Source organism: Simochromis diagramma, unplaced genomic scaffold, assembly GCF_900408965.1.
Source record: "Simochromis diagramma unplaced genomic scaffold, fSimDia1.1 OVJJ01000746.1, whole genome shotgun sequence".
Lineage (NCBI taxonomy): Eukaryota > Metazoa > Chordata > Actinopteri > Cichliformes > Cichlidae > Simochromis > Simochromis diagramma.
The window spans coordinates 3,287,942-3,301,373 of record NW_024386757.1 but is presented as its reverse complement, the minus strand read 5'-3'; the positions used below and the strand labels follow the sequence as shown (position 1 = coordinate 3,301,373).

Here is a 13,432-nt window from a genome sequence, read left to right as displayed (position 1 = left end):
GCAGCCTTTTATAGACTGCGGCTAATTGGTCCTCAAGTCATACAATGATCTGGGGTTCCATCCATCCATTCTCTTCCACTTATCATTTTTCAGGGTTGCAGGTGGACTGGAGTCTATCCCAGCTGTCTTAGGCCGAGAGGCAAGGTATACCCTGGACAGGTCGCCAGTATGTCGCAGGACTAACACACAGACACAGACAACAGTTACTCTCACAGTCACGCCTATGGGTAATTTAGAGTTACCAGTTAACCTAACTGCGCTAACTGCCTGTCTTTGGACTGTGTGAGGAAGCCTGAGTACCTGGAAAGAACCCATCCAAACACGGGGAAAACATGCAAACACCACACCGAAAGACCCCGGCCAGGTGGTGGAATTGAACTCAGGAGCTTCTTGCTGTGAGGCAACAGTGCTAACGGTCTTACGTAATAACCTTTATTGATATCAAATCAATATTGTAGACATAATTAACATAATTACAATTAGTAAATAAAATATTTCCCACTTGTCCTAACGACTACAATCTACAATAAACTAATATAGCTATGGGTAGCACCAGGAACCTTTAAAAGGGCACTCGAGATGCCTGAGGACTCTTGTGGCTGGCACACCATCAAAAGAAAACAAAGGTAAGACAATCTCATCTAAAATGTAAGTGTTAAAGTACTGGTTTCCACCAGCTTAACCAAACATTCTATACTAATTGAAATCTCTTTTCCTAGGCAGACATTAAACGGTACCAGCTGGAAGACTGCCCACAAGGAAAACCTTTAGCCCAAATAACCAATAAAAACAAACTTTTGTATGAGTGCCCTTTCCTGTAATATAAATATTAAAATCACTCATGTTTATACGGTTAAATAATGAAGATGACCTTCATTACACTGACCTATTCTCACATGACCTCAATGCGACACTGCATGGTCTTTGAACTCCATCTAACCAATTGAGACACATGGGCTATCCCTTATAGTTCTGAAGGCTGATGTCTATAAAAGTTTAGAGCTGCAGTTAAAGTGTGAAAACAACTCAGTTTGGCACTTATGCACTGCAGTGTCTTGTTACCTGCTGGCTATCACATAGGATGATGTGGATATATGAGTATTAGTTAGCTATAACAGGCAGCTACAGTCACTCGTCCATAAACTCAGGAACCAAAAGGACTTGGTCTCTCAGATGGGAAGAGGAGTGAGCTTCAGGGCACACCGAGCGAGAGACTGGATTCATCAATCAAGTTACAGACTCTGCAGTTCTTTAGTCTCATTCCATTTAAAAAGAAGGAAGGATTCAACCAAAACTATTTTGCACAGCCTTGTATGAAGAGCGTGGCAGAACAGGGTAAAGGTTAATCGAGTGAGAGGACATTTCCAACCAAAATGAGGTTTAAAGAGCTATATATAGAATCGGATATAAAAGCCCTCCCATGGAGGAGAAGGCTGGAATCCAAAATCAGGGAAGCCCAGAAGGTCACTTGCCTACCAGAGAGTGTCATGAGAGACTGGTTCTGGATGAATAAGAGGTACAACAATGTGTCCATAACTGAGGCTGTAGAAACTGCCAAAACAAAGGTTCACAGCTGAAGAATTGGACAAAATCCCTGAATTAAAAGAAAACCATGAGTAAAGGGAAATAAGATGTTTCCAAAAAGCCTAAAATGCTAAGTGAGACACTGACAAAGCAGCAATATTAGCAGTGCATAGTAGAGTAAAGGAGAGCCAACAGACAGGAAGTGATAGGCTGCGTGAGAGTATTAACAGAAAGGGTGACTGAGACAGCCAGGTATTGGGAAAGAAGCCAGGCAACTCTGTGTGTGTGCGCTCCATCACTTAAGACGAGGCCGACTCTACACCGAAGGTCTGCGCTGCTCCCCCCTCCCTTTTGTTCCTGTCTGATATCAGGGGTTGGTGAATGGAAGCCATCTGGATGTGATGCAGCAACACACACACACACACACACACAGTCGAGTCAACTGTACTTTATTTATAACAGGAAATACTTTCTAGCTGTACATCTGGCGATTGTTTCACCATCCCCCTCCCTTTTTTTCTCCACTACATCTGTTGCAATTTCACTTTCCCCATTTTATCCAATCTCTGATTTTACTGCTTCGCTCTCTGCCCTGAGAAGAAAAACACTGAGGCAGAAAGAAACTGAGGACACACAACAACTTCATTACAGCTCAATACAAAGAACTAAAAACAAGAACTTGTTATTGATGTGGGCTGCCAGACTATGGGAGACTTTGCTCTCTAAGGCTGAAAGCATTTTGTCCCCATTTTCAAACACTGTTACTCTCTTGCATAAACTCCAACTCTGTGACAGTTACTCCAAATCTCATGACGGATATGGGACATTGACTTTCAGTTATTAAATTTTTAATAATGACAATAAGACAAACAAACAACAAACCATAACCTAACATGAAAAGAATAAAGTCAAAATAAGCACTCTCACACTAGGAAAATGAGATAAACAAATAAAAGAAAGGCAAACAAAATAATTGTGCAAGAGAAAATCATGTTGGAACACTGTGCATGCCCACACTGACTTCAAAGGCCCTTTAGAACTGTCATGCCACAACAAAATTAGGACATCTGTGTTGAATCTGGCAAAGAGCGAGTAATACATCATACAGATCAGATGTGATCTCGGCCATTTCACCATAGACCTCAAACTTGCAGACAGTGAATACCAATTTCTGTTCCAAACTTTAAATGCAGGTTTTGTGTAAAGGGGGTCATCACACAAGTGATGCAAATTACCAAGAGTCCCGTTTCCAAGCCTGAAGGCAGCGCATCACGTGAGAAGGGACACAATGCCTTTTTTCCTCTAGCACCTAATCGTTTCGCCACGACTCTGTTTCGGTTGTTTTCCATTACAATTCAATACCATCTCAACATGGGTGGGCAAGGTGGCCTCAAAGTCCAGTGATGTCATTTGCTTTTGACACAAATAACACAACAATAGCCTAACTCCCTCTTGGACTGTCATCAGGCACAAAAAAGTCTGCACCTCATTGTTAGAACATGGTGTTGGTTTTGTGTGTCGCCTTTTCCAGGTTTCAAAAATGGTTGACTTGATTCTCGTGAAAGAGTCGCTTTCATAATTTATCCAGTGATATCACATTTGTGGCTCGGCTGAGCTCACTTGGAACCCCGGCCAAACTGGTACTAAAAAAAAAAAAAAAAAAAAAAAAAAAAAAAAAGTACCTTGTACCATGTACATCTACCTATTGGAAACCAGAAAAACCAAGTTGAGCCTAGTAGGTGTTAGTGGAGAAAGGGACATATTGGATATTAACAGGGTTGTGCATCATGAAAACACCACTGCTTGTTTCTACAGTAGTAACAGACCGTTGACCTCTGACATCAACAAGGCAACCAGAGAACTGCCACTCATTGGACAGTTTCTTGTTTTCAGATCATTCTCTGTAAACCCTAGAGAGTTTCTGAAATACTTGGACCAGCCTGGCTGCCAAGAGCAACCACATCACTTAAAAGCCCATCTTCCTTGTTCTGATGCCCAGTTTGAATTTCAGCAGTTCAGCTATGCCTGCATGCAACAAGGCGCTTCATATTGTATGGTAAAAATGCTACAATAATACAGAGAAACCCCATTAATCAGACAACCCTCTAGGCGCAAGTCCTTTGTGATAGTGGGAAGAAAAAAAACTCCCTTTTAGCAGGAAGAAACCTCTGGCAGAACCAGGCTCAGGGAGGGGCAGCCATGTGCCATGCCCGGTTGTGAGTGAGGGGAGTGAGAGGAGTGAGACGTGACAAAAGGCTGCCATGTGATTGGCCATGTGAGCTGTACAGGTGTACCTAACACCGGTACAAAATATACACAAAGTGCTACAGCACTTCTAAGCGAAGTGGAAGCGTTAATAAAGGGTTAATATGTGATGTGATTATGAATTTTCTTTGTGAACAATCTTAAGGATCAAGATTAGTGCAGTCTTTCAGATATCATGTACCCTGGCACTACCAAGATAAATCAAAGGAAGGAGAAGGAACTTACACATCAAACTCGTTCTCCTTGAGGATCTCCTCGACTCTCTTCATGAAGATTTTCTCACTCTCTGATGAGGTGACAAACCCACGATCTGGAACACATCAGACAAGCAATTTCAACACTGCACTTTCTGGCGCTTAGAAACAGTCTTCAGACATGGAATTCTTCGCTACAATTAAAACATTGTGGTCAGTAATAGCTGTTAAGCATGCTGGTGTTTGGCTGGGTAATTTTACTGTCAGTCTGTAATAAACTGTGACCTTAATTCTGCATACCATAGTCTTGTCTTTGCACATTGTAAATTGTTCTGTAGGAGCTATGATTCATGGACATTATCTGAGTTCTTCTCTCTTCACTTTTCAAGCTTGGGAACCCCGTGTGCTTATGTGCTTGGGTGTAGGCCTGAGAAACTTTTTGTCACAGTGCAGCCGTGCTCTGATTATTTGGCAGCCTATTTCCATGACAGCTCTGTCTGTGTGTGTGTGTGTTTCGGGGAGAATCAGACTTTGGCAAGATTCAAAGGGTTTGCAGTTTAAAGACAGTGCTTTCCCACCGATCATATGGACAGCTCTTTGAATTGTAACTCTGACTTGTGGAGGTAATGGAAAATTCTAATTTTACGTTCCACTGGAAGAGGCTTTAGAAACAAAACTAAGACAGATGCCACAGTTGGACAAAGAGAAGCATAACATGATAGAAGAACACAGTGAGCCACAGTCTACACTGCCTCCAGACATTCTCAAAACTCTTTCACAGTAACCAGAAACACTGGCGCCACTGAAATGAGACTCCCCGCACATTACAACCGAAGAATTTTGCATCCAAATCAACGTTTCAAAACATCTCCTCTCCTCTGAATTGAGAAATTCAAAAGTTAATTTACAATTTGTCATGTTGGTCAAACCATTCCTGAGCAGTATGAACAAAGCACATTATCCTGCTGAAACCTCTGCATCAATTAGATTAGCGTCGGTGAAATGATGTAGGTGGCCTGTAACTATGTTTAGTAAGTATTACGCTGCAGAGCATCATACTGGCCTTCTTTAAAAGCGAATCATGCAGGCCAGCTCTTCTTTCCAGATAAATGAGACGTGCGCCCGAAGAAAATGTGATTCATCAGACCAGGCTGCATTCTCCTGCTGCTTCGTGGGTCACTTCTGACGCTCGCTTTGCAGCTGCTGAGGGCAGTAGCCAGCATGGGTACTGTGTCACATGGCCAAAGTCTGTGGCTATGCAGCCCCATAAACATTAAGCTGTGATATACTGTGTTCTTACACGGTTCCATCATAAGCACTGTTTACGCTTTCAGCACTAGCAATTCTGGGGGATGGAAGAATCGCCAAAAAAGGGCAATTCCTCAAGAAGTAGATCAGATGCTGGGTGCAGCATGGGTGATTTTCTTTTTAAAACTAATCCAACTGAATACTGATAAGGTGTGGCTGTTGTTATTGACAAGTGTGCCAACAGAAGTCCGTCTAGCCAAAAGCTCTCTGTCAATTCCATTTGCTGGACCTCTCCATCACATTTGTTCTTTTGATGCCTGATAATGGAATCACCTGACAAACAACACAGCCTGCTTTGTTTCATGAAAATATGTTTTACTTCGCACTAATGAGCAGATTTGTGTCCCTGTGCATTGCACGCGTTCAGTTTATGAGCCTCGCTTGATAACCAAGCCTGCTAGCTCCAAAAAAAGTCACTTCTGGCTCCAAACAACCAATGGGAATGACCCAATTGGTGAAACTGAAGAGTTAAGAATTGAATGGGTGACTATGACCATCTTTTACATACAGTTAACCATACTCATACATTTTCCATTATTCCCAGATTGCAGAGAAATTAAACAGAAAACCATTGACTGACTTAGACAAAGCTAAGATTTTCCATGGTGAATGCCTGTACCTTGTGACTCGGGGGTTTCAATCTGGGAGGGCTGGTTCTTCTCTCTCCTCCTCTGCTTCTCATCCTCCCAGATGGCCTGCAGGCCAGGATTCCTGCCAATTTGATCTGGACAAAAATGGAGAATTAAGCACAAAAATACTCAAACTCTGTACCATCAAACACGGTATTTATATAAAGCTGTGCTTAACAACATCAACTCATAAAGTTGTTTTTAACTGCAAGAACTACTGCATAGTTTTTTGCACATGTTTCCACAGCAGGACTTCTGCTCTGTCTGTATAGCAGTCATTACACAGTCATGCAGCTCCAACACCGCAATTAAAGAAATAATGTGGAAAGAAGATGAGGTGCAGAGTCATTTCATCCAAAACCTGCAGCCTTAAAATAGGAAGCAGGAAGAACAAAAGCAGTGGGCATCTTTACACACATATCACAATAACAGCTTTATGAACACACAGATAACTTGCACCTGACAATACACATCCTACACATCCCACAGACCAGTTATTATATACCAATATTATGTTAATAGGGTGAAGCAGTGATTCTCTGGATAATTTTTCCAGAGAATGGTTAACCTCACCTCCAAGCCCCACTCTCTCTTTAACCCTTACATCTAAACTTATCAGTTCTCATTCAGTCACATTGTTAGGACTTTCCACAGAACTTTCTGAAATCTTCTAGTCCTAATCTGCCTAATCTTTGCTGTTTTAAAGACAAACAAAGCTTAGAAGGAATCTTCTAGCTCCCAGGAAAAGAAAGTTCCTGAGAAAAAGCCCTGGCTTTACAAACTGTAATAGTTCATAAGTGCAGAACACACGCACTTGTTGTCTATCACGGCCTCTCTTTTCACTTTAAGACAGATTCTTTGTGTGGTTTAAGCTTGTTAGGTCCCATCTGATTCCAATGATAAAACTCAAAGCATCTTTACAACCCAGATGGAAGGACTGCTTTTAAGACAACACAACGTTCAGCAAAACTGGCACTGCTCAGATTGTAAGTGCAAGAATGACCTCTCTTTCTTTCTTTCACACGCTAAAACAACAGATCCAGATGTGTGCGATTAAAACAAATCTTTCAGGAACAAAAGCTCTACATTACTTTGCCAGATAACAGCATCTGTCTTTATTGTCCCTGGTTCGTTTTAACCCTCTATCCCATCCTCTGTACGTCTAGCTGCTCCCCTGTGATTGGACGGATTAGGTCAGATCCACAATGTTTGTATTTGGGGCTGATAACAGATTCGATGTGTGGCAGCCGTCAGAGCAGTCCATCACTCTTCTGTGCTTTAACTTGAATTTCACTTTCCCCCACCCGTTGCTTTCTTAAGTTTGTGGCTGCAATACTGAGTGAACTTACTTTCGATTTCAAGGCGGTTCAGAACATCCACAGCAACAGCATCAACCTCCAGCTCACAGGTGCTCTGCCTCTCCACCTCATCCAGGACTAAAGAGCTACAGTCAGTGAATATATATAAAAAAAATTAAAAAAAAAAAAAAAAGGGGGGGGGGGGGGGGGGGAGAGGGGGAAATAAATGAATAAAAACAAGCTACCATTTTGGTTTTCAATTATCTTTACGGAGAACTAATATCCACTGCAGCTCTGACATAAGCCAAAAACAGTGCATTCAGATTCTGCTTGGACTAAGATGTGGCGAGACTCGCCTGGGTATGGCGTTCTCCTCCCAGCGGGCGAATGTGCCTCCTATGGTGCTGTCGTTGAGCTTGGACGTACAGGGAGCCTTCCAGGGGCTGATGCTCCTGAACGCCGATCCTTCTGGGTCTGCCTTTGCTTCATCTGTTAACCATATACAGAGATATACATAAGAGGCACATGAGAGGATCACAGTAACAGTATTTTTCCTTCCAAATGCATTTGGATAACCACAGGGTTTTCATTTACACCTCGATTGATTAACTGCTCAGTGCTGCCATTTCTTAGCAATTAAACTGCGATCCACACTGTTAGAGAATCTGAGGCATAATGAATCATGATTATCCTCCTTTCTTTAAATGCAGCAAAGGTAGGCACAATAAAACATTGTTGTTTTGTTACATGGAGAGTTCTTTTGGTACCTGTGACACTTTTTAATCTCAGTATTTAGGAGGCCAGAGTGTTCAAGTTGTTGAATGGACTTCAAAACACATTAAGGGTTTCATTTATCTTGAATTGGCCCATTTTACCAGCTCAGTCTATTATTATTCTGCTGCTTGATCCCAGATTAGGAACTTCCTTTCAAGTTGGACATTGAGGGGAGCAGAAAATGTAAACTGGTGTACCCATTATTGGAGCATTTTGGTTTCTTTGTTGTAAGGGGAACAGGAGCCCTTTTCCATTGATTGCATCAGTGTAGAGGTGGATCAAACACGGGAACTGTGCTTTTGTTGGAGGACAGTCAGGCGTGAGGACTTCTATAAAAGAACTTTATTAAAAGAACAAGTGTGGAATTTCCTGTCTGGAGTCTTTAATGGCCTCACAAGTGAAGGTGGTCCTGCTGGGCGGGGTGCTCTCTGGGAGTGTGGAGAGAGGTCTGATTGGGCACGACGACCAGAAGGCTGAGTTTAGGCCTAAACTCAGATCAAACAGAGTTGGCAATCAGGGGTTTTAGTGCCTACGAGGGGCGAGAGGAGTTGGGTAAGATTCACCAAAGATCTGAAGAGAAACCCCCAGCGTGACACTACCACTGTGAGGTCCAAGACACTGCTGAGCTTCAAGCCCACACACTACCACCTCTCTCCAGGGGTTACGTGAAGCAGATCAATACAGAGATATCAAGAGTTCAGCTCACTGTAGCACAAATCATAGATACATGTAGGTCCACAAGCTTTGGAGAATGACACGTTTTTTTGGTTCTTCAGACTTGGTTTGTTTATATACCACTTTGTATTTGATGATTAGATATTATTCAGCTCCTGCTCTCTTCCACAGTGTCTCTTCTGTCCCCGAACCAGTTGCAGCAGATGACCGCTGTTTTGTAAGCCTGGTCACACCACAGGTTTCTTTTTGTTAAAAGGGAATTTTTCCTTCCCACTGCTGCCAACACAAATACAGGGCTATAAAAATTAAGCTAATGAAATTTCTAAAACTTGCAGTTCTTCTAATGGCCACTAGAGACTGAGTCAATCCCCATAGACACCCATGTAAAGTTATCAAACTTTACAGCATTAAAAGCTTTTGAGAACCCAGTATAATATTTTATAATCTGGGTGAAAGCTGTAGCTAGCAGCCCTCTGTGCTTCAGTTTTAATATGTGAAATTCTATTTCATTAGTCTGTTAGTTAGCAATAATTAGCAAGTATGTGTGTCTCTGTGATGCACCTGTACAGTTTATGGATGTAGCTTGATAAGATAACTAGCAGTAGCTGAAGACGTAGGTCACCACCTTGTCATCCAAATAGTCACTTCTGGCTCCCAAAATATATAAATAAATAGATTTATGTTAAAAAACCAAAATCATGGTGGCAGTGAAAATGCTCACCCCGAGTCGTCCGATGCAGACTGCAGAACCCAACAGGAAACTGGATCTTATGTTATCTAAATTAACAGCCACATCAGTCAGCTGTGTACTTCTCTGCTAAGCGGATAATGGCAAAAGTAAACTACAAACTTGATAGCCAGCATGGTGGAGCATTTAGCACGTAAAGCGATGGTAGCTGGTGAAGAAAAAGGAGGAAATACTGTTTTTTTACATTGGTCAAACGCCACTTCAAATCAAGACTAAAGTTGCTTCCTGTCTCCTTCATGTGTAAGAAGACACAAAGAAAGACAGAAGCAAAGAACATCATTCAAACCTGTTGTAATTCTACAGGGTAAATGGTTTATTTTTATAGAGCTGCTTGCAGTGTGGCTAATATTAGATAAAGACAGCATGAAAAGTGTCTCCCATGTTTTGCTTGTTCACAGACTGTCACATCCAACTTCTGCTATGTATTCACCTTATAAATCAAACAGAAGCCAAAACCTAGAGCAGCTGCAGCAGGTGTCTAATCTGTTACTCTGTAGATGTGACACGGCTCCACAGGCTACAGGGAGCTCAGGCAAATAAAATGGACAGTCTGAGACTGCGGGCTACTGATCCCCAGTATCTGCTTGCCATTCCTGTCCTCATACTTTTCCACTTGTTACTTTCATATGGAGGTATGAGTCCTCTGTATTTCACCTTTGGCCATTAACGAAAGGAACAAGACAGAAAGAAAGACAGAGGTCAGAAAAAGCAAGTTCAGAGAGAAAGAGAGAGAAAAGAGCAAAGACCACAAGACAAAACGTGAAGGGAAACGTGAGGACAACATTAGGGATGAAAACAGAGAAAGCTTTCACAAGACAACAGAGGCATCCTGAGGCTGAGGGGAGATCAAGACTAATTCAATATGACATAAGGCATGGCAACCCTTCCCTGGCCTGCTCTCATCCCTGCCGAGCAACGAGGGAACAATCAAGTAATGAGTAAAAAAAAAAAAAAAAAAAAAAAAAAAAGGGTTTTTCCAAGTATGAAGAAAATGTTTATCGGTCAGTACTACAATCAGATGCTAAAATTAGATTTTGATGACAAGGCACAAAGAAAAAACAGAGAAAATTCAAACAAAAAAAAGAGAAGAAGACAAGATCGGAAATCTGTGCTCTCCCTGTCCAAATCCCTTACCTTTTTTCTGGCTGCTTCGAAACTTGACAGCTGCCAGGTTAACCAGGTTCATGCCGTACAGGTTGTAGTCTATGAAAAGCTGCAGCAGGTAGGGGATGTGGCCCTCATGAGGCTGGTAATTCTTGTTCATCACGGCTCCGCTTTGCAGCAGCTCGCACACTCTGCAGCAAACACAGATTGCTCCATTTAAAATAAAAAGATACATGTGCCACTTGGTGTTTAAAGAAAAAACATTCAACCGCTTACACACAACTGAACAAATGCTCCCCCAGCTCGAGAGAAAGCGTTTTTGGTGGAGACCAGGCACAACTCCGGTCTGCCTTGAAATCAAGGATTGCTACAAGTTGTATCTGATAAAGTTTTCTCAGCAAAGCTTAATCATTTTGTTCCTTTTTGCTCTGAGGGCATGCTCTGAGGATGAGAGAGAGATCACAGAGATGTCATACCACATTTTTATCAAGCTGCACAGCAGAGGCCAAAATGTCAAGGACTGGCTCATATCTACATTACCCCACTGTGAAATTAGGAATGTTTAACTACACAAGCTTCAGAAAATCAAGCACATTGATGTTTGAGACAGGCTCCAAGTACATGTAAAGTGGGGCTAGTAAATTCAGTTTCACTTAGGTCCAGAATTTTAGTTTATTGGCATGCTTTAATTTAATATAAAATGTCTACATCTTCATATACACTTTAGTCCACATACAGCCCCAATAAAAGTTTAAATGTTTAGAAGTTTTACCATTCAATCATATGAAGACAGAGAATTACTGATTTGTCTATACAATCTAATCAAACTTTACTTAATCAGTGAGTGAAACTCTTGAGATTTACAATCTCTTTTCCAAGAGTGTCCGGGGCTAACATCGGCAGCATTAACCTTGCATGTTTTCCAAAGGCAGGAGAAACAACAGTTCTTAGAGAAAATGGGGGAACATGCAGACTCCACATACAAAGACCCCAAGTGGGTTTGAACCCAGGATGAACGCCAAGCCATTGTATAGCCCAGTGGTTCCCAAACTTTTTTCGCTAGGCCCCCCTTTGTTTTACAAGAAAAATGCTCGCCCCCCGTGCGCGAGCGCACACGCACGCACAAACACATCCTCCAACCACACACACCCATATTTTGCTCCATTGTGGTTTATTTCACACCTCAAACATTTAGTAAACAATTAAGCAAATACAACTAAACTGCAATAAATTACAGGTAGTAAGAAAATAAACTACTAACTCTTTTACGCTACATCCGCACCTACACGGGTATTTTTGAAAACGCAGCCGTTTCTATACGTTTGGACCTTTCGTCCACACGTAAACGGCGTTTCGAATCACCGAAAACAGATATTTTTTAAAACTTTTTTTGCCTTTACGTGTGGACAAGGAATACAGAGTTCGTCACGCAACGTTAAAGGTATGTGCCTTTTTTCACGTCACGCTGTGCGCCACGTTATTGTTTACATGAGATGAATTGCAGAATAGCAGATAGTCAGATTGACAGTATTTTGTATCTATCTTCAGGTTTTACACGCTTACACATACACATGCAGTTACTGTCCCTCTATTTAGAAAGGCAGAGGCGTCATGGTGTAATTTGTTTTTTTCCTGTGTAATAATATTCAACATTGCTATCATAACAATTTTCAAAAAATGCCTCTCTGTGCAAAATGGGTTTAAAAACATAAACAGCTGTGGGATACTGTTTGTCCGTGATTTGAACCGGGGGAACAAATCATGGCAGGATCAGCCTGATATTATTTGTATCCCGCTGTAACTTTACTGTATAAAGAGCTAACATCTCCAAAATGTCAGGAGTAGTTAGTTATTATAAGAAGTGTTTGTGAACTAAAAATCAAGAATGTGGGATACTGTTTGTCCCTGATTTGGAGAGCCCAGCGCGTGCTCTCGACGAAGGGAAAACCAATTCTGCAGGGGAGACCTACCTTGGCACTTGTGCAGGTGAAGCCAAAGGGCAGATATGCTTCACCATATTTTCTAGTCTTTGGCTTAGAATGAAGTTGGTTTGGAAACATATTCAACGATGCTTCATCTCCTGCTTTGCGTTTGTGGAGGCGCCCCGTGCTAGCAGTGTCCAAGCGTTGTTTTTTGTTGCTGTTTTTTTTTCCCTTTTCATACCGCGCCCCCCTTAGGGGCCGGGCCCCACACTTTGGGAAGGTCTGGTATAACCTAAATATATCTATTCACATCCAAACATACATGTAATTACAAATAAAATTTGCAGTTTCACCTTAAAAAAAATATTTTAACACCTGGCATAAATGCAACCAAACCTTAAACATACTTACACACACACACACATACAAGGCCAGTCTACTTTTCCACCTTTCTTCCTTCACCCCACCCCTCCCCTCCCCGCGATACATCATTCGTTCCTCCAGCCTCTGTCCCTCTCTCTCTAACAGAGTTACTCGCTCTCTGCCAAGCCTCAAATCAGTAGCTCCACTCACACTTTCAACACCAACACTGATCACTCTGGCAAATAATTCAGTCTTCCCGTGTGCTTTCATGCATGGACACACACTCAGCCAATCAATGAGTACAGCTGAATACGCAGCGATCGATTTCAGTTTAGTAAGCTGGCAGACTCGTGCGCACAGTGTGGCATACAAACAACAGGAGGCTGGGATGATCTCTGTTCACATTAAACTGCTTCGATCCTTACCTCTTGACCATCTGAGGATTGTATAAATAGATCTTCATAAAGAGCTTCTCCTTGGCGTGATAACCATAGTAAGGCCTGAAAGAAAAGAAGAAAAAAAAAAGGCATTCAATATGTAAACCTGCATCACATACACATGTTAAAGTAAAGTATACATACAGATATAGACAGGTCACAGAAAGTAAAGGTTCTCTGGTGCACAGTGG

At 41.9% G+C, this 13,432-nt stretch overlaps 1 protein-coding gene across 1 annotated transcript in view; it reads right to left on the bottom strand.

The window, feature by feature from the left end:
* The window catches only part of rev3l (REV3 like, DNA directed polymerase zeta catalytic subunit), a 79,241-nt gene that overhangs the window by 25,583 nt on the left and 40,226 nt on the right, over positions 1-13,432 (bottom strand). Inside the window, exons 3-8 of the mRNA XM_040027909.1 lie at positions 13,230-13,304; positions 10,550-10,710; positions 7,575-7,707; positions 7,270-7,364; positions 5,911-6,015; positions 4,015-4,099 (exon numbers count right to left, since the gene is read on the bottom strand). Coding sequence (XP_039883843.1) covers positions 4,015-4,099; positions 5,911-6,015; positions 7,270-7,364; positions 7,575-7,707; positions 10,550-10,710; positions 13,230-13,304 — 654 coding nt within the window. The remainder of the gene's footprint in view (positions 1-4,014; positions 4,100-5,910; positions 6,016-7,269; positions 7,365-7,574; positions 7,708-10,549; positions 10,711-13,229; positions 13,305-13,432) is intronic.